Here is a 20,687-nt window from a genome sequence, read left to right as displayed (position 1 = left end):
CTGTGGCTAAGCCTGTAGAGAGAGAGAGGTAGAGAGAGGTAGAGAGAGAGAGGTGGAGTAGGAGAGAGCCCTGTGGCTAAGCCTGTAGAGAGAGAGAGAGGTAGAGAGAGGTAGAGAGAGAGAGGTGGAGTAGGAGAGAGCCCTGTGGCTAAGCCTGTAGAGAGAGAGAGGTAGAGAGAGAGAGAGAGAGAGGTAGAGAGAGGTAGAGAGAGAGAGGTGGAGTAGGAGAGAGCCCTGTGGCTAAGCCTGTAGAGAGAGAGAGAGGTAGAGAGAGGTAGAGAGAGAGAGGTGGAGTAGGAGAGAGCCCTGTGGCTAAGCCTGTAGAGAGAGAGAGAGAGGTAGAGAGAGGTAGAGAGAGAGAGGTGGAGTAGGAGAGAGCCCTGTGGCTAAGCCTGTAGAGAGAGAGAGAGGTAGAGAGAGGTAGAGAGAGAGAGGTGGAGTAGGAGAGAGCCCTGTGGCTAAGCCTGTAGAGAGAGAGAGGTAGAGAGAGAGAGAGAGAGAGGTAGAGAGAGGTAGAGAGAGAGAGGTGGAGTAGGAGAGAGCCCTGTGGCTAAGCCTGTAGAGAGAGAGAGAGGTAGAGAGAGAGAGGTGGAGTAGGAGAGAGCCCTGTGGCTAAGCCTGCTCCTCTTGTGGCAGACTGATAGTCAGCACCAGGACCGGGGGGCTTCCCTGTGGTGTCTCTGGCTGCTGCTCCCTCCCTGCCTGGCAGGCTGCCAGCATGCCTTGTGCCCAGATTGGGGAGGCACGTCCTGCCTTTTAATCAGGGGAGCGCTTTTCTTCCCCCCGGCCCGGCGGAGCACACTGTCATGTGGCGCACTCAGCAAACCACAAGCAGTTCTTCTGATACTGGCGACAGAGGCGTGGAGGGGCCCGGGCGGGCGCAGCAGACTGGGCTGACTGAGAGACGATTGGCTGGCCAGCAGCAGAGCAGCTCCACTCCTCTCTCTCTTCCAGATGTTTTTTTTCACCTTGTGGGTGTGTTGTCCCGCTCGGCTACAACAGAGGAAAGAAGGCAGAATGTTAAATTGGACTTGAAAAGCCCAACACACTTCATTCCTTAACGGCTGTCAAGAGAGTAAGGAGAGGCCATAGCAGAGAAAAGGAGAGAGGGAGCTAGTAAAGGTGGGAGAGTTAGGACCCTATGCTGTAGGTGTATTAGTTCCTGGAAACCCACTTTTTAGCAACTGATTGGAGGAACCTCAGCCTCACGGGTCGTTGGATTGGCTGACAATTCATTGTGACCTTTGGTGACCTTTGAGCTGCTCGTCTGACCCCATCCTCAGGAGATCCCGCTGTCAGAGATCCTACAGGTGGAGCAGGTGCAGGAATTCCACAGCCTGGGCCAGGGCGGCAACCCTCACTGCTTCGAGATCATCACCGCCACCATGGTCTACTACGTTGGGGAGAATAACAGCGGTCAATTCCATAACCCTGCCCTGGCCGCCACCGGTGTGGGGCTAGAGGTGGCCCAGGGCTGGGAGAAGGCCATCCGGCAGGCACTGATGCCTGTCACTCCCCAGCCCAGCGTCTGCACTGGCCCTGGACAGGGCAAGGATCACAGTGAGTAGAGTGGTAACCCTCCTGCTAATGTGATTGAGATCTGCTGAGGAGATGAGTGAAATGTAACGTCACGTAATGTGTGTGTGTGTGTGTGTGTGTGTGTGTGTGTGTGTGTGTGTGTGTGTGTGTAGAGCTTGAGTAGATTTAGGCTTTTTTGGAAAACTCAGAGGGACTCCACTGTGACCTCCCGCTGCCGGCTCAAAGTCTATTACTGGAAAATGAAATGGTGGCATTTTAAGACGATTTAAGGGATATGAGGGGATTTTTGAGCCCTTTTTGGATTTATCTCTGGCTGTGATAAGTGATATGAAAATTCCTCCCATTAATGAATGAATAGAGAGTGACAACGTTAACTGAACAAAAATATAAACTGAGCTACAGTTCATATAAGGAAATCAGCCAATTGAAATAAATTCAGTAGGACCTAATCTCTGGATTTCACATGACTGGGAATACAGATATGCATCTGTTGGTCACAGACACTTAAAAAAAAAGGTAGGGGCGTGGATCAGAAAACCAGTCAGTATGTGGTGTGACCACCATTTGCCTCACGCAGCGCAACACATCTCCTTCGCATAGAGTTGATCGGGCTGTTGATTGGGGCCTGTGGAATGTTGTCTCACTCCTCTTCAACGGCTGTGCGAAGTTGCTGGATTTTGGCGGGAACACGCTGTCGTACACGTCGATCCAGAGCATCCCAAACAGGCTGAATGGGTGACGTGTCGGGTGAGTATGCAGGCCACGGAAGAACTGGGACATTTTCATCTTTCAGGAATTGTGTACAGATCCTGAAACGTGAGGTGATGGGGGCGGATGAATGGCACGACAATGGGCCTCAGGATCTCGTCACGGTATTTCTGTGCATTCAAATCGCCATCGATAAAATGCATTTGTATTCATTGTCCGTAACGTATGCCTGCCCATACCATAACCCCCTCGCCACCATGGGGCACTCTGTTCACAACGTTGACATCAGCAAACCGCTCGCTCACACGACGCCATACACGCTGTCTGCCATCTGCCCGGTACAGTTGAAACTGGGATTCATCTGTGAAGAGCACACTTCTCCAGCGTGCTAGTGGTCATCGGAGGTGAAGTTGGTTACGACGCTGAACTGCAGTCAGGTCAAGAGCCTGGTGAGAACGACGAGCACATAGATGAGCTTCCTGAGACGGTTTCTGACACAGTTTTATCAGCTGTCCGGGTGGCTGGTCTCCAGACGATCCCGCAGGTGAAGAAGCTGGATGTGGAGGTTCTAGTCTAGCGTGGTTACACGTGGTCTGCGATTGTGAGGCCCGGTTGGACATACTGCCAAATGATCTAAAACGACGTTGGAGCCGGGTTATGGTAGAGATATCAACATTCAATTCTCTGGCAACAGCTCCGGTGGACATTCCTGCAGTCAGCATGCCATTTTCACGCTCCCGCAAAGCTCCCGCAAGACATCTGTGGCATTGTGTTGTGTGACAAAACTGCACATTTTAGAGTGGTATTTTATTGTCCCCAGCACAAGGTGCACCTGTGTGATGATCATGCGGTGTAATCAGCTTCTTGATATGCTAGACCTGTCAGTTGGATGGATTATATTGGCAAAGGAGAAATGCTCACTAACAGGGATGTCAACTAATTTCTGAACAACATGTGAGAGAAACAAGATTTTGTACGTATGGAACATTTCTGGGATCTTTTATTTCAGCTCATGGAACATGGGACCGACACTTTACATGTTGCGTTTATATTTTTGTTCAGTGTAATTGAGTTGAACTCAGCAGAACAATTCGTGGTCACACAATGGAGTACAATGTGAGTCAATTAGGGACAGATCAACATTTTCTGGGGGGGGGGGGGGGGGCTGGTCCAACTCAATGTGTCATAGAAAAATTCCCCCCTCTCCTCAATGTAAAAAGTTCCTTCACATGACCCTCCCTTGTACTGTAAAATAAATTGAACACCCCCCCATAGAATTAACTGAAAATAATGTTTACGACCACAAATAACAATAACTGTAGCGACTTTATGTTTATAAACTTGGATATTGATTTTGTCATAAAAGCATGCTGAAGTGGCAAAGTTGATGCCACGCAGGGCTACGGGCCAGAAGGTTGAGAGTTTGCCAACCACCACAAGTTCACTCTCCCTGCCTATTTCATTACACTACATTTAGAGCCGGCTACAGACAATGATCAACTAGGGGGAAATCAGATTTTCAACATTTTGATGCCATATTTGTAAGTCGCTCTGGATAAGAGCGTCTGCTAAATGACGTAAATGTAAATGTAAATATTTATAATTATATAAAATATATGCCAAAAAACATCCACCAATAGCTTTCTGTGCCAATGCACCACAACCAATAAACCAAGCATACCGACTTTGGGCACTTCAATATCATGGTTTGCGTTTTCAACCCCAGAATAAATAGACTATATCAATCTCGACAAACAGAAAATACATCACTCTCTACCTTCTAGGCTTACCCAGTATCGAAGCCTTGGCTTGACAATCTCCAAATGTCAACAAAAATGTCAACAAAACGAAGGAGATGATCGTGGATTTCAGGAAACAGCAGAGGGAGAAACCCCCCCATCCACATCGATGGGACAGCAGAAGAGAAGGTGGAACGTTTTAAGTTCCTCAGCGTACACATCACTGACAAACTGAAATGGTCCACCCACACAGACATTGTGGTGAAGAAGGCGCAACAGTGCCTCTTCAACCTCAGGAGGCTGAAGAAATTTGGCTTGTCACCTAAAACCATCATAAACGTTTACAGATGCACAATTGAGAGCATCCTGTCGAGCTGTTCACCGCCTGGTACAGAAACTGCACCGCCCACAACCACAGGGCTCTCCAGAGGGTGGTGCGGTCTGCACAACGCATCACCGGGGGTAAACTACCTGCCCTCCAGGACATCTGCAGCACCCAATGTCACAGGAAGGCCAAAAAGATCATCAAGGACAACAACCACCCGAGACACTGCCTGTTCACCCCGCTATCATCCAGACGGCGAGGTCAGTACAGGTGCATCAAAACGAGGACCGAGTGACTGAAAAACAGCTTCTATCTCAAGGCCATCAGACTGTTAAACAGCCATCACTAACACAGAGAGGCTGCTGCCTACATACAGACTTGAAATCATTGGCCACTTTAATAAATGGAACACTAGTCACTTTAATAATGTCACTTTAATAATGTTTACATATCTTACATTACTCATTTCATATGTACAGTTCAAGTCGGAAGTTTACATACACCTTTGCCAAATACATTTAAACTCAGTTTTTCAAAATTCCTGACATTTAATCCCAGTATAAATTCCCTGTCTTAGGTCAGTTAAGATCACCACTTTATTTTAAGAATGTGAAATGTCAGAATAATAGTAGAGAGAATGATTTATTTCAGCTTTTATTTCTTTCAACACATTCCCAGTGGGTCAGAAGTTTACATAAACTCAATTACTATTTGGTAGCATTGCCTTTAAATTGTTTCAATTGGGTCAAACGTTTTGTTTAGCCTTCCACAAGCTTCCCACAATAAGTTGGGTGAATTCTGGCCCATTCCTCCTGACAGAGCTGGTGTAACTGAGTCAGGTTTGTAGGCCTCCTTGCTCACACACGCTTTTTCAGTTCTGCTTACAAATTGTCTATAGGATTGAGGTCAGGGCTTTGTGATGGCCAATCCAATACCTTGACTTTGTTGTCCTTAAGCCATTTTGCCACAACTTTGGAAGTATGCTTGGGGTCATTGTCCATTTGGAAGAACCATTTGCGACCAAGCTTTAATTTCCTGACTGATGTCTTGAGATGTTGCTTCAATATATCCACATAATGTTCCTCCCTCATGATGCCATCTATTTTGTGAAGTGCACCAGTCCCTCCTGCAGCAAAGCACCCCCCAACATGATGCTGCCACCCCTGTCACGGTTGGGATGGTGTTCTTCGGCTAGCAAGCATCCCCCTTTTTCCTCCATACATAACGATGGTCATTATGGCCAAACAGTTATTTTTTTGTTTCATCAGACCAGAGGACATTTCTCCAAAAAGTACAATCTTTGTCCCCATGTGCAGTTGCAAACCGTAGTCTGGCTTTTTTATGGCGGTTTTGGAGCAGTGGCTTCTTCCTTGCTGATTGGCCTTTCAGGTTATGTCGATATAGGACTGGTTTTACTGTGGATATAGATACTTTTGTACCTGTTTCCTCCAGCATCTTCACAAGGTCCTTTGCTGTTGTTCTGGGATTGATTTGCACTTGTCGCACCAAAGTACGTTCCTTTTCTAGGAGACAGAATAGAATGCGTCTCCTTCCTGAGCGGTATGATGGCTACGTGGTCCCATGGTGTTTATACTTGCGTACTATTGTTTGTACAAATGAATGTGGAACCTTCTGGCGTTTGGAAATTGCTCCCAAGGATGAACCAGACTTGTGGAGGTTTACAATTTTTTTTCCTGAGGTCTTGGCTGATTTCTTTTGATTTTCCCATGTCAAGCAAAGAGGCACTGAGTTTGAAGGTAGGCCTTGAAATACATCTACAGGTACACCTCAAATGATGTCAATTTGCCTATCAGAAGCTTCTAAAGCCATGACATCATTTTCTGGAATTTTCCAAGCTGTTTTAAGGCACAGTCAACTTAGTGTATGTAAACTTCTGACCCACTGGAATTGTGATACAGTGATTTATAAATGAAATAATCTCTCTGTAAACAATTGTTGGGAAAATTTCTTCGGTCATGCACAAAGTAGATGTCCTAACCGACTTGCCAAAACTACAATTTGTGGAGTGGTTGAAAAACGAGTTTTAATGACTCCAACCTAAGTGTATGTAAACTTCCGACTTCAACTGTATATACTGTATTCTATCCTATTCTACTGTATCTTGGTCTATGCCACTCTGACATTGCTCGTCCATATATTTAAATATTCTTAATTCCATTCCTTTACTCCGATTTGTGTGTACTGGGTATTTGTTGTGAAATTGTTAGATATTACTTATTAGATATTGCTGCACTGTCGGAACTAAAAGCGCAAGCATTTCGCTACACCCGCAATAACATCCACTAAACACGTGTATGTGACCAATAAAATATAATTTGATTTGAGCTTTTTGGTGTTTTGTAACAGATGTCTCTTTCCATTCATTAATTGGTCACTGTACAGTTTGGATTGATTGATTGGCTGATTTTATTTGTCAGTAAAAAAAAAAAATGTTTTTAAGTAACTTGGATTGCACAAAGTCGGGGACTTATTTACATGTGGTCCCTATTTTTTTAGATAAATACATTTACAATTACATAGATAGACACATACAGAGACGGAAAAAATGCTCAACCTCCAGATGAGTGTGAGGGGGAAGTTTAAGTACAATTCTTACAAGCTTGTTTGGCTGGTAGCTTATTCTTTAGATGTTTGGGGCTGCTGGTGAACCATGATGTGCACTTGCCTGAGTCTTTAGGGGGTCTATAGCTAGGTTTTCATTCAATATGTGACAGATTTCCATGTGAATATTCTAATATCTTTATAAAAACAATATGCCATTTCACAGTTTCCTTTAGGAGAATTTGTCGCCAGACAACATGACAGGGAAGATATTAATTTACCGGACATTTGAGAAATTTAACGGACATCCTTATGCATTCAGATCCAACTTGGCGCAGCCAGCGCCTCAATACACAAGGGATGTTGGCCAAATGAGGCACATTTACGTGTCCTTAAAAAAAGCCTATAACAAATGACAAAAACACTGTTCCTTGTGTTTCCATGTGTAACTTATGCAAAACTATAGCCTATTATTATAAACAAAAATGTGGCTACTTTCCTAAAACAATAATTGTCCACCTCACGGTTCAGCTGTCAGAGATTTGAGCACTAAATGTATCAAGGCACTGCATCCATAGGCCTATAAGCTTAGGTGTCCAATGTATGATATTAATATTGAAATAAATATATAGAGCCTATATAAAGGAAGAGACGTTTAATACTAACCCCAGAGATAGAGATATGGGAATATGGGAATATTTTGTATAAAGGTAAGCGTTATATTGTTAGTTAGAGGAGTAACTCTGGTAGGCCTGAAACAGACTTCCTCATCTCAAGTTCAACTGTCAGTAGAAGCGCACTGCCTTCGTATCATAGGCCTGCAGTAGCTAAAGCTTAATAATAGCCGCACCATACCAAACCTTCACAAACCTTTCTAAACTTTGTCAGGGTAACATCAAAAGTAAGTCAAGCCATTGTTTATAGAGAAAATGCCAGCAGAAGAGCGAATGTAAACCAGGGAAAAACCACACTAACCTCCCCAAAGCAAAAAAAAGGTTTGACAATCCTCCCCTATTTTGGACCACCCCTCCCCCCGTGAATTTCTATCTGTCCCTTAGCGATCTTTGGTTATTTGATGGTTACCTACTCTTATGGGTTCAAACTAGTGGCCTACCTACCTCAAGCCCATTTAAAACATAGTTTCTATTGGTCGAGGTCTTTGGGTTCAATTTTGCGTCAACATTTTGCCTGTGTCCCAAATGGCACATATTCCCAAAATATAGTGACTCAGTTCAAAAGTAGTGCACTGCATAGGCAATAGGGTGCCATTTGGGACACTACCTTTGTTCCACTGGCCTGTGCATACAGTGCAGAGAGCTTGATATATTTCTATGGATTGTGTTACATAAGCCCAGTCTTTGGGTGACCCAGCTGATTGGTATTTGGTGGCCCACTTCTGGGACCGGACTGCTGGTATAGATCAGTCCGAGTTCAGAACCAATGGAAACTCCAATGGAAATGTACTGAAAGTACAGGCTTTGGGCATTCACCTAAATAGATTTTACTTATTCTTTACATACAGCATATAAAAATATACAGTGCATTCAGAAAGTATTCAGACCCCTTCCCTTTTTCCATTTTTTTTTAAGTTACAGCCTTATTCTAAAATGGATCAAATAAAATAAATCCTCATCAATCTACACACAATACCCCATAATGACAAAGCGAAAACAGGTTTTTATAAATGTTTTCTCATTTATTAAAAATAAAAGACAGAAATACCTTTTTTACATAAGTATTCAGACCCTTTGCTATGAGACTTGAAATTGAGTTCAGATGCATCCTGATTCCATTGATTATCCTTGAGATGTTTCTACAATTTGATTGGAGTCCACCTGTGGTAAATTCAATTGATTGGACATAACAGTGCATGTCAGAGCAAAAACTAAGCCATGAGGTCGAAGGAATTGTCTGTAGAGCTCCGAGACAGGATTGTGACAGCCCGCTTGGAGTTTGCCAGAAAGGCCCTAAAGGACTCTCAGACCATGAGAAACAAGATTCTCTGCTTTTGATGAAAACAAGATTGAACTCTGGCCTGAATGCCAAGCGTCACGTCTGAAGGAAACCTGGCACCATCTTTACGGTGAAGCATGTTGGTGGAAGCATCATGCTGTGGGGATGTTTTTCAGGGACTGGGAGACTAGTCAGGAACGAGGGAAAGATGAACAGAGCAAAGTACAGAGAGATCTTTGATGAAAACCTTCTTCTGTGCGCTCAGGACCTCAGACTGGGGTGAAGGTTCACCTTCCAACAGGACAGCGACCCTAAGCACACAGCACATGAGTGGCTTCGGGACAAGTCTCTGAATGTCCTTGATTGGCCCAGCCAGAGCCCGGACTTGAACCTGATCTGACATCTCTGGGGAGACCTGAAAATAGCTGTGCAGCAACGCTCCCCATTCAATCTGACAGAGCTTGAGAGGATCTGCAAAGAATGGGAGAAACTCCCCAAATACATTTACATTTACATTTTAGTAATTTAGCAGACGCTTTTATCCAGAGCGACTTACAGTAGTGAATGCATACATTTCATTTCATTTCATGCATTTAAAAAAAAAATTGTACTGGCCCCCCGTGGGAATCGAACCCACAACCCTGGCGTGGCACACACCATGCTGGCGTGGCAAACACCATGCTCTACCAACTGAGCCACAGGTGTGCCAAGCTTGTAGCGTCATACCCAAGAAGCTGTAAGGCTGTAATTGCTGTAACAGGTGCTTCAACAAAGTACTAAGTTAAGGGTATGAATACTTATGTAAATGTGATATTTCAATTTTTTATTTTTAATAGACAAAAACATGTTTTTGATTTGTCATTATGGGGTATTGTTGTGTAGATTGATGGGGGAAAAAACTATTTAATACATTTTGGAGGCTGTAACGTAACAAAAGGTGGAAAAAGTCGAAGGGTCTGAATACTTTCCGAATGTACTGAATACTACAAAATGGACATTTTCTGAAGAAAATGCGTGTGCTTGCTTTAGCTTGAATAGTTAAGCAGCATATTTACTTTAAATATACAGTACCAGTCAAAAGTTTGGACACACCTACTCAAGAGTTTTTATTTATTTAAACTATTTTATACATTGTAGAATAACAGTGAAGACATCAAAACTATGAAATAACACATATGGAATCACGTTAACCAAAAAAGGGTTAAAACAAATCAAAATATATTTATTATTTAGTTTCTTCAAAGTAGCCACCCTTTGCCTTGATGACAGCTTTGCACACGCTTGGCATTCTCTCAACCAGCTTCACCTGGAATGCTTTTCCAACAGTCTTGAAGGAGTTCCCACATATGCTGAGCACTTGTTGGCTGCTTTTCCTTCACTCTGCGGTCCAACTCATACAAAACCATCTCAATTGGGTTGAGGTCAGGTGATTGTGGAGGCCAGGTCATCTGGTGCAGCACTCCATCACTGCTTCTTTGTCAAATTACCCTTACACAACCTAGAGGTGTGTTGGGTCATTGTCCTGTTGAAAAATAAATGATAGTCTCACTAAGCGCAGACCAGATGTGATGGCGTATCGCTGCAGAATGCTGTGGTAGCCATGCTGGTCTCCTTCCAGACTCACATTAAACATCTCCAATCCAAAATTAAATCTAGAATCGGCTTTCTATATCGCAACAAAGCGCCCTTCACTCATGCTGCCAAACATACCCAAGTAAAACTGACCATCCTACCTATCCTCGACTTTGGCGATGTCATTTACAAAATAGCCTCCAACACTCTACTCAACAAATTGGATGCAGTCTTTCACAGTGCCATCCGTTTTGTCACCAAAGCCCCATATACTACCCACCACTGCGAACAGTACGCTCTCGTTGGCTGGCCCTCGCTTCATACTCGTTGCCAAACCCACTGGCTCCAGGTCATCTACACGTCTCTGCTAGGTAAAGCCCCGCCTTATCTCAGCTCACTGGTCACCGTAGCAGCACCCACCCGTAGCACGCGCTCCAGCAGGTATATTTCACTGGTGACCCCCAAAGCCAATTCTTCCTTTGGTCGCCTCTCCTTCCAGTTCTCTGCTGCCAATGATTGGAACGAACTGCAAAAATCATTAAAGTTGGAGACTCTTACCTCCCTCACTAGCTTTAAGCACCAGCTGTCAGAGCAGCTCACAGATCACTGCACCCGCACATAGCTCATCTGTAAATAGCCCATCCAATCTACCTCATCCCCATACAGTATTTATTTATTTATGTTGCTCCTTTGCACCCCAGTATCTCTACTTGTACATTCATCGTCTGCACATTTTACCATTCCATTGTTTAATTGCTAATTGTAATTATTTTGCCACTATGGCTTATTTATTGCCTTACCTCTCTTATCCTACCTCATTTGCACATGCTGTATATAGATTTTTCTACTGTATTATTGATTGTGTTTGTTTATTCCATGTGTAACTCCGTGTTGTTGTATGTGTCGAACTGCTTTGCTTTATCTTGGCCAGGTCGCACTTGCAAATGAGAACTTGTTCTCAACTAGCCTACCTGGTTAAATAAAAGTGAAATAAAATAAAAATAAATAAAAAAGTGTGCCTTGAATTCTAAATAAATCGCAGAGAGTGTCACCAGCAAAGCACCCCCACAGCATCACATCTCCTCCTCCATGTTTCACGGTGGGAACCACACATGTGGAGATCATCCGTTCACCTACTCTGTCTCACAAAGACACAGCGGTTGGAACCAGAAATCTCAAATTTGGACTCATCAGACCAAAGGACAGATTTCCACCGGTCTAATGTCCATTGCTCGTGTTTCTTTCACTAAGCAAGTCTCTTATTATTATTGGTGTCCTTTAGTAGTGGTTTCTTTGTGACAATTCAACCATGAAGGCCTGATTCACAGTCTCCTCTGAACAGTTGATGTTGAGATGTGTCTGTTACTTGAACTCTGTGAAGCATTTATTTGGGCTGCAATTTCTGTGGCTGGTAACTCAAATGACGTATCCTTTGCAGCAGAGGTAACTCTGGGTCTTCCTTTCCTGTGGCGGTCCTCATGAGAGCCAGTTACATCATAGAGGTTGATGTTTTTTGCGACTGCACTTGAAGAAACTTTCAAAGTTCTTGAAACTTTCCAGATTGACTGACCTTCATGCCTTAAAGTCATGATGGACTGTCATTTCTCTTTCCTTATTTGATATGGACTTGGTCTTAGGGCTATCTTCTGTATACCACTCCATACCTTGTCACAACTCAACGGATTGGCTCAAAAACATTAGGAAGGAAAGAAATTCCACAAATGAACTTTTAACTAGGCACACCTGTTAATTGAAATGCGTTCCAGGTGACTACCTCATGAAGCTGGTTGAGAGAATGCCAAGCTGTCATTAAGTCAAAGGGTGGATACTTTGAAGAATCTCAAACATAAAATATATTTAGATTTGTTTAAGACTTTCTTGGTTACTACATGATTCCATATGTGTTATTTCATTGTTTGGATGTCTTCACTATTATTCTACAATGTAGAAAATAATAAAAGTAAAGAAAAACCCTGGAATGAGTAGGTGTGTCCAAACTTTTAACAATTAAGAATAGAATCATGTGTCCTTTCCTTGGACCTGCTTCAAATAGAGCTTGATCATTTACTGTTTCTGAAGCCTCACAGAATATTTTTCTTCTCTTCCTTCAGAGGACCTTTCAATCAGCATATCAGTGTCTAACTCACAGATCACAGAGAACGTGGTAAGTGTATATCAAATACAGCATATTAGATATGTATAACTACAGCTCCACAAGCATTCCTGATAACTGAGGAATTTAGGAATATTTAAAATTGTCTGCAAAATGTTAGATGGATTGTCTGTTTAGTGAAATATGTCTTTTCTCTTTTTTTTTAGGATATCAGTTCAGTCTACCAGATCTTTGCTGATGAGGTCCTGGGGTCGGGCCAGTTTGGGATTGTGTATGGAGGTAAGTCAGACTGACTCTACAGTAGTTCCATTGGCTTTATGTACATTGTGAAGTGGAAAGGAAACTCAGCAACTCTTCAGGACCGTGGAAGTTGAAAAGAGCTTATTATTTGCTTTTAACAATAACAAAAGCTATTTTTATCAACTTCCACAGTCTTCTGAGAGTTTCTGAATTTCCTCTTCACTTCAGTTTGCTCCTCAATTCATGCACCTTGGTTGGAGAGCGTGGTAGCAGCAGAGTTCCCGTCCCTTTGGCTTCATGTACATCCATCCAGCCATGTTTTCTTCTCTTTATAGTGGCTTTAATTCAGGAAGAGGAAGACTACTAGCTTGTTTTTCTTTGTATGCTTTGCAAATAAACTTTTATTTGTGGAATTCCTCGCCGTCGGTCTATTCTATAGTTGGAGACAGAGGAAGAAATACAGACAGTTCATTTGCAACCGTCTGCAGGGAGTAGCCTGTGATTTATCTTTTTAATGTTCATGTTTAGGTAAACACAGAAAGACTGGGAGAGACGTGGCCATCAAAATCATCGACAAGATGAGGTTCCCTACCAAGCAGGAGAGCCAGCTGAGGAACGAGGTGGCTATTCTCCAGGTAGACAAAAGACTGAGAAGCCTGGCTCTTTCACAACCAGTCCAGACCCCGATAGCCTGGGAATCTGAATCTTGTTAGCTACGTTTCACTATTGAAATGATGTACTTTTTCTGATTTCAAAGTGCGTCTGTGGACCCTGGTATATACATATCTCCATTTGTAGAGTGTGGTGTTAGTTGATTAAAAAAACAAACCATTTAATGTGTGTGCAGCACTATCCTCTGCATAGTTGAGGTCATCTGTTACCAAAGCACATAGAGAACATGTTTCTGTATATCTAAGGTCTCCTTCTCTCTAATTGCACATCAGGGATAAATATTACATTTTGAATTGAATTAAATCCCTGTCTCCCTGCCTGTCAGAACCTTCACCATCCTGGGATCGTCAACCTGGAGTGCATGTTCGAGACCCCCGAGCGGGTCTTTGTTGTCATGGAGAAGCTCCATGGCGACATGCTGGAGATGATCCTGTCCAGTGAGAAGAGCAAGCTCCCTGAGCGTCTCACCAAGTTCCTAGTCACACAGGTCAATTACAGAAAAATATAATTTATACTAATGAACCACAGTAACACTTTACGCAAAGTCTTTTTATTACTGTGTAATTGTTCCTGTACCCTAGAGATAATTACACAATACTGGAAAGCCACTGTAATGACAAGTACCACAGCTCAGCCAATAGTAAGTCTCCCCATGTGCTTCCTGACCCACAGATCCTGGTAGCTTTGAGGCATCTCCATTTTAAGAACATCGTTCACTGTGACCTGAAGCCTGAGAATGTGCTGCTGGCTTCCGCAGAGCCCTTCCCTCAGGTGAGTACATGAGCTGTCCACCACAACAAGCGAACTGGGCTATTGGGCTCATTGTGATTTGACTTTATTTAACCAGATTGTTATTGTAAATGAGAGTTGATCAATTGCTTAGAATTACTTTGCTTATTAAAGCATTAAAAATGTAACTTACCCATAAGGAATGACAGCACAAGTATGACCTTGGTTCCTATGTGTGTTCCTATAGGTGAAGCTTTGTGACTTTGGCTTCGCTCGCATCATCGGCGAGAAGTCGTTCAGGCGCTCTGTGGTGGGCACGCCCGCCTACCTGGCGCCTGAGGTCCTACGCAGTAAAGGCTACAACCGTTCCCTGGACATGTGGTCGGTGGGCGTGATCGTTTACGTCAGCCTCAGCGGAACCTTCCCCTTCAACGAGGACGAGGACATCAACGACCAGATCCACAACGCTGCCTTCATGTACCCTCCCAACCCCTGGAAGGAGATCTCTGGAGAGGGTAAGAGCGAGTGGGTGTGTGCATCCCAAATGGCACCGTATTCCCTTTATAGTGCACTATATAGCGAATGCGGTGTCATTGAGCACGCACTGTTTTTTTTTACTGATCAAAAATACATGTTTTTTTCCTTCTTCTTTTCAACACGTCCAATTTTGCTATAATGGATCATTTCTTTTGAGAGCCATCTATAGCACTCTTGCTTTCTAAGAAGATTCTAGACAATAGACATGCACTGGCGCTTTTTACAGTCACCAACCCTGTAATCACCAAGTAATTGGCCATTACAGGATAAATACACAGTTGACTCACTCAGTGTACTTACAGTGTGATCTCTTGGGGTTACTCCCAGTCAAAACTAGACTGTGGCTCCATTCCAAATGGCACCCTATAGGGCCCATAGGGCTCTGGTCAAAAGTAGTGCACCGTAAAGGGAAAAGGGTGCCATTTGGGATGTAGCATGTGTTCCTATTGGGTTGACCAGTAGACCGCCTTAGTTTCTGTTTCCCAGGGTCGCTGTGGTTGTAATGGGTGGTCGTCACCTTTCTCGGTGTGGTCTTTTTCAGTCTCTCCCCTCAGAAAAAGAAGCCTACTGCTCAACTCTTTGGAAGTGTCTTTGGAACTTTCTTTGGAACTTTGAGACTGATAATAGCATAATATTTGTGTAGTCCTAATTGACTCAACCTAGAGGTAGCCATGTACATTATATATACCAAAGTATATGGACACCCCTGCAAATTAGTGGATTTGGCTATTTCAGCCACACCCGTTGCTGACAGGTGTAGAAAATCGAGCACACAGCCATGCATTCTCCTTAGACAAACATTGGCATTAAAATGGCCTGACTGAAAAGCTCAGTGACTTTCAATATGGCACTGTCATAGGATGCCACCTTTCCAGCAAGTCAGTTCGTCAAATTTCTGCCCTGCTAGAGCTGCCCCGGTCAACTGTAAGTGCTGTTATTGTGAAGTGGAAATATCTCGGAGCAACAACGGTTCAGCCACAAAGTGGTAGGCCACACAAACACACAGAACGGGACCACGGATGGGGTGAATTGCGGAGTGCGTAAAAATCATCTGTTCTCGGTTGCAACACTCACTACTGAGTTCCAAACTGCCTCTGGATGCAACGTCAGCACAAACACTGTTCATCGGGAGCTTCATGAAATGGGTTTTCATGGCCGAGCAGCTGCACACAAGCTTAAGATCACCATGCACAATGCCAAGCGTCGGCTGGAGTAGTGTAAAGCTCACCGCAATAGGACTTTGGAGCAGTGGAAATGCATTCCCTGGAGTGATGAATCACGCTTCACCATCTGGCAGTCTGACGGACAAATCTGGGTTTGGCGGATGCCAGGAGAACGCTACCTGCCCCAATGCATAGTGCTAACTGTAAAGTTTGGTGGAGGAGGAATAATGGTCTGGGGTTGTTTTTCATGGTTTGGGCTAGGGCCCTTAGTTCCAGTGAAGGGAAATGTTAACGTAACAGCATACAATGACATTCTAGACGATTCTGTGCTCCCGTGCACAAAGCGAGGTCCATACAGAAATGGTTTGTCGAGATCGGTGTGGAAGAACTTGACTGGCCTGCACAGAGCTCTGACCTCAACCCCATCAAACACCTTTGAGATGAATTGGAATGCTGACAGGAAGCCAGGCCTAATCGCCCAACATTAGTGCTCGACCTCACTAAGGCAATGGTCCAACATCTAGTGAAAAGCCTTCCCAGAAGAGTGGAGGCTGTTATATCAGCAAAAGGGGAGACCAACTCCATATTAATGTCCATGATTTTGGAGTGAGATGTTCAACGAGCAGGTGTCCACATACTTTTAGTCATGTAGTGTTTTTGATACTAGTCTGGAGTGGCCAGACTGCAGAGAGCTTGTGCTGGATGGAAATGTAACTCTCCCTTGTTTCTCATGTTGATGTTGTGCATGTTTGTCCATCCACTCACAGCCACAGACCTGATCAACAACCTCCTCCAGGTGAAGATGAGGAAGCGCTACAGTGTGGACAAGTCTCTCAGTCACCCCTGGCTCCAGGTAACACACCTGGACATTGACTTGGAGGAGCTACCTTAAGTCACACCATGTTCATCACATCATTTAAATGCAACGCATCTCTAAGGTGTTCACAGTTCACTCTGTTGTTTTTAAAAAAAGGACTTACTCCGTCTAAGGATCTATGAAAAGCTACTTCTTCTAGGCTTCTTCCTGCAGTTTGCTAATGACAATACACTTAACCTATACGCTTCCCATCCCTCCTCCAGGACTATCAGACGTGGCTGGACCTCCGGGAGTTTGAGACACGCCGAGGGGAGCGCTACATCACCCACGAGAGCGACGACACCCGCTGGGAGGAGCACGCCGACGAGAGAAGCCTGCACTACCCCAAGCACTTCATCATGGCACCCAATCTGGACGACATGGAGGAGGACCCCTAGTGGCCGGGAGGACTGCCTGCAGGATGCACATGTTTCAGGAGGAGTTCACAGGGCATCCTTGGACTCAGAGTCTCATGGCTAGTGCTTGGGTCCCTGGAACCTGCCACTCCTGGCTGAGACTGTAAGCTTAAACAGGCAGAGATGCATATATAGCCTACATGTATGTGCATGAAGGTGTAATCGTGCACTACTACATGGAACAGACAGGAGGCGATGCAGTGGACAGGCAGCTGTGTGGTGGTATAATACCATGACATGGGAACACACGATGGTGTTGTGAGGGAGGGGGTGATGATCGAGTATCTTTAGGTTGTTTTGTTTTCATCACATTCCAGAGACGTGGCTTCTTTCTCCGCTGGCTGCCTTCTCTACAAGCCATAATATACAGTATGTCTCATGAGCCTGAAAGACATACATTACCTTTGGGGGTTGGTTAGATAGGGATTCCCCCAGCAGCAGTAATAAACATTTGCACTGCCTTTCAACCCAGAAAAAGGGTTTCTATAAAATATGGTTACTTTAGACCAAATCCAGGAGACCGAGAAACAGTCAAGCTTTTCAGCTTCAATAGCATATTGTTTTAATGTTGTTAGTTTAACATGTGTATTTGAAATCTCGTCACAACTACATTCAATTGTTCATTTACCATGAGAGTGCTATTTTTGGAAAACTTTTCTTTCTATTGGTTTTATGTAATGCTATTGAACTGGAACACTTAAAGGGATACTTCGGGACTTTGGCAATTAAGCACTTTCCTTCCCCAGAGTCAGATGATCTCGTGGGTACCATTTTTATGTCTCTTCATCCAGCATGAAGGAGGTAAGAGGTATTTTCGCAAGCCAATACTAACTACCATTAGCGGAATGCCTGGAAGTGTATGGAATCTACTAGCATGCTAGCAGTTACCATAGACTTCCAGTCATTGCGCTAACGCTAGTTAGCAATTGCACTAACACTACTTAGCAACTTCCTTCAAACTGCACGCAGAGACATAAAAATGGTACCCACGAGTTAATCTGACTGGGGAAGTAGATAAAGGGCTTAATTTCCAATATCCTGAAGTATACCTTTAATACAAAATATGCTAATGTTGTGGCTATACACTCAGTGGCCAGTTTATTAGCTACACCATCCCTTTCACGAAAATGGTTCACTCCTACAGACATTGAGTCACGTGGCTGTGGCCTGCTATATAAAGCAGGCAGACAGGCATCGAGACATTCAGTTACTATTCGCTTGAACGTTAGAATGGGCAAGACGAGTGACCTAAGCAACTTTGAGCAGGGTATGATTGTCGGTGCCAGGCACACCTGTTCCAGTGTCTCAGAAATGTCCGTTCTCCTGGGCTTTTCACGCACGACAGTGTCTGGGGTTTACTGAGAATGGTAAACAAAAAACATCTAGCCAGCAGTAGTCTTGTAGGCGAAAACAGCTCGTTGATGAGCGCTTGAAGGAGAATGGCAAGAATCGTGCAAGCTAACAGGCGGGCCATGAACAGGCAAATAACGGTGCAGTACAACAGTGGTGTGCAGAACGGCATCTCGGAACACACAAGTTGTCGGTCCTTGTCACGGATGGGTTATTGCAGCAGACGACCACACCGGGTTCAACTCCTATCAGCTAAAAACAAGAAGCGGCTCCAGTGGGCACGCCATCACCCAACCCTGGACAATTGATGAGTGCAAAAACATCCAACAAATCTCGGTTCCTGTTTCGTCATGTGGATGGCAGAGTCAGGATTTGGCATAAGAAGCATGAGACCATAGGCCCATCCTGCCTGGTGTCAACGGTAGAGGCTGCTCGATTGGTAACAAGGCACACGTTAGATCCCTTGTTTCCAATTTAGCAACGTTTCCATTTCCCAAACAATGTTGGCTGTTCTGGAGGCAAAGGGTGGTCCGACCCGGTACTAGATGGGTGTACCTTATAAACTGGTCATTGACCACATATATATTTATTTTGCTTATTCGGTGAGATGTTTTTTTTGCACTTTTAGTTAACTGTAATCTCTGGCTCCCTTATTGGATGCCTTGGATGAAGTTGTGAACCAATCAGCAGCTGCTCCACACGGTCTTATCATCCCTCAGAAAAATGCCAGATAAAAAAAAAAAATGAAGCTAACCGAAGCCTGAGAATTCTACCCATAGAAATATAATATTTTTATGATTCTACCCATTTTTATATATATATATATATATATATTACTATGAACATTCTGGATGTCAACTAAATGGAGTTCAGTGCTAAGTGTCAGAAAAACATTGATATGATTGCTCAATGATAACCAAGCCTAGGGAATTGTAGATATTAATTCTCTGCTCTCAGCCATACCGTTAGCTTACAAATGTTATATTTTTTAATGAAGTAAAGATAGTTGCTAAATGTTTTTCAAGTACCAAATGTATGCTTTTTGTTCAAGAACGGATGGACCTTCTCAAAGCTCTGCCTCATTTCTTTCCCTTCCTTGTTTCGTTACATGACCAATACCTTGTTGTTCCTTATGTCCTTTGTCCTGTTGTGTATGTATGGTTGACTGGGTCCACCCAAGGCCAGGGCTACTGCTGTACTCCGGTGAGAGAGCTGCAAGGCCAAGCAGTCCAGCAGATTCACAACGTCTGCATCCCAAATGGCACCCTATTCCCTATATAGTGCACTAATTCTGACCAGAGCCTAGGGAATAGAGCGCCATTTGGGATGTAGCCACACGTCTGAGCACAGTGAAAGCATGGGAGGATACAGAGAAAGCAGCAGAAACATTTACTCAGTACTCTGTAATAATACAATGAATGCAACATGTTTGCTGAAGAGAGAAATCCTACATTTGTCATAGAGAGAAGAAGAGGGATGTGGCTTACCATGCCTTCAATACTGTGTGTGTGTGTGTGTGTGTGTGTGTGTGTGTGTGTGTGTGTGTGTGTGTGTGCGTGCGTGCGTGCGTGCGTGCGTGCGTGCGTGCGTGCGTGTGTGCGTGCGTGCACACGTGTTACATTTTGGCTGTGTTTAGTGTTTTTCCCATCCCAACCTAAATCATGAATTGATCATGTCTCATTGAGTGATGGCCTTACAGCATGCAACTGCTTATAGCAGTTAATAACATACAAATACATCAGAAATAAAATAATAGGGCAAGCATTTGACATCGCTGGAACCAAGTGCAGACTTATCATGCTCAACGCAGGATACCCAGTTAAAACATACAGTAAATGAGTAGAAAGAATGAATGCAGAATTAGTTGACTGTGCAATTGTGTGCAGGGCCAAAAATGCCGATTTTTCTTTTGTGAAAACACCAAGTGACTTAATCGAAACACCAATATGTTTTCTTCTCCCTCTCCTTACTTTGGTATTAGCCTATTCAGTCTCAACCCACCACTTTGGACTGTGAAACAACGTCTGTTATGAACTTCGCCATACAGTATACTGTATTTTCAGTATAAAAAGTTAATGTAGAAGGGTAATGACTTAAACCTGAGATTCATTTCAAATTTGTGTTGCCACTGGATTGGCAGATGTCGGTGTTTTCTTTATTTCAATACTGACATATCTAATAAAACATTTCCTCGGACAGTACTGCAGAGAATG

At 43.8% G+C, this 20,687-nt stretch overlaps 1 protein-coding gene across 2 annotated transcripts in view; it reads left to right on the top strand.

Moving 5' to 3' along the window:
* The window catches only part of LOC115194828 (serine/threonine-protein kinase D3), a 54,655-nt gene extending 33,980 nt beyond the window's left edge, over nucleotides 1–20,675 (top strand). For both annotated transcript variants that reach the window (XM_029754748.1, XM_029754757.1), the window contains exons 10-18: nucleotides 1,284–1,560; nucleotides 12,510–12,562; nucleotides 12,718–12,790; nucleotides 13,280–13,386; nucleotides 13,749–13,910; nucleotides 14,096–14,194; nucleotides 14,400–14,667; nucleotides 16,620–16,705; nucleotides 16,933–20,675. In XM_029754748.1, the coding sequence (XP_029610608.1) occupies nucleotides 1,284–1,560; nucleotides 12,510–12,562; nucleotides 12,718–12,790; nucleotides 13,280–13,386; nucleotides 13,749–13,910; nucleotides 14,096–14,194; nucleotides 14,400–14,667; nucleotides 16,620–16,705; nucleotides 16,933–17,106 (1,299 nt within the window). In that variant the 3' untranslated portion in view covers nucleotides 17,107–20,675. The remainder of the gene's footprint in view (nucleotides 1–1,283; nucleotides 1,561–12,509; nucleotides 12,563–12,717; nucleotides 12,791–13,279; nucleotides 13,387–13,748; nucleotides 13,911–14,095; nucleotides 14,195–14,399; nucleotides 14,668–16,619; nucleotides 16,706–16,932) is intronic.
* The last annotated feature ends 12 nt before the right edge of the window (nucleotides 20,676–20,687 follow it).

The sequence above is a fragment of the Salmo trutta genome, chromosome 1 (assembly GCF_901001165.1).
Source record: "Salmo trutta chromosome 1, fSalTru1.1, whole genome shotgun sequence".
Lineage (NCBI taxonomy): Eukaryota > Metazoa > Chordata > Actinopteri > Salmoniformes > Salmonidae > Salmo > Salmo trutta.
This window is presented reverse-complemented; position numbering and strand designations above follow the sequence as displayed.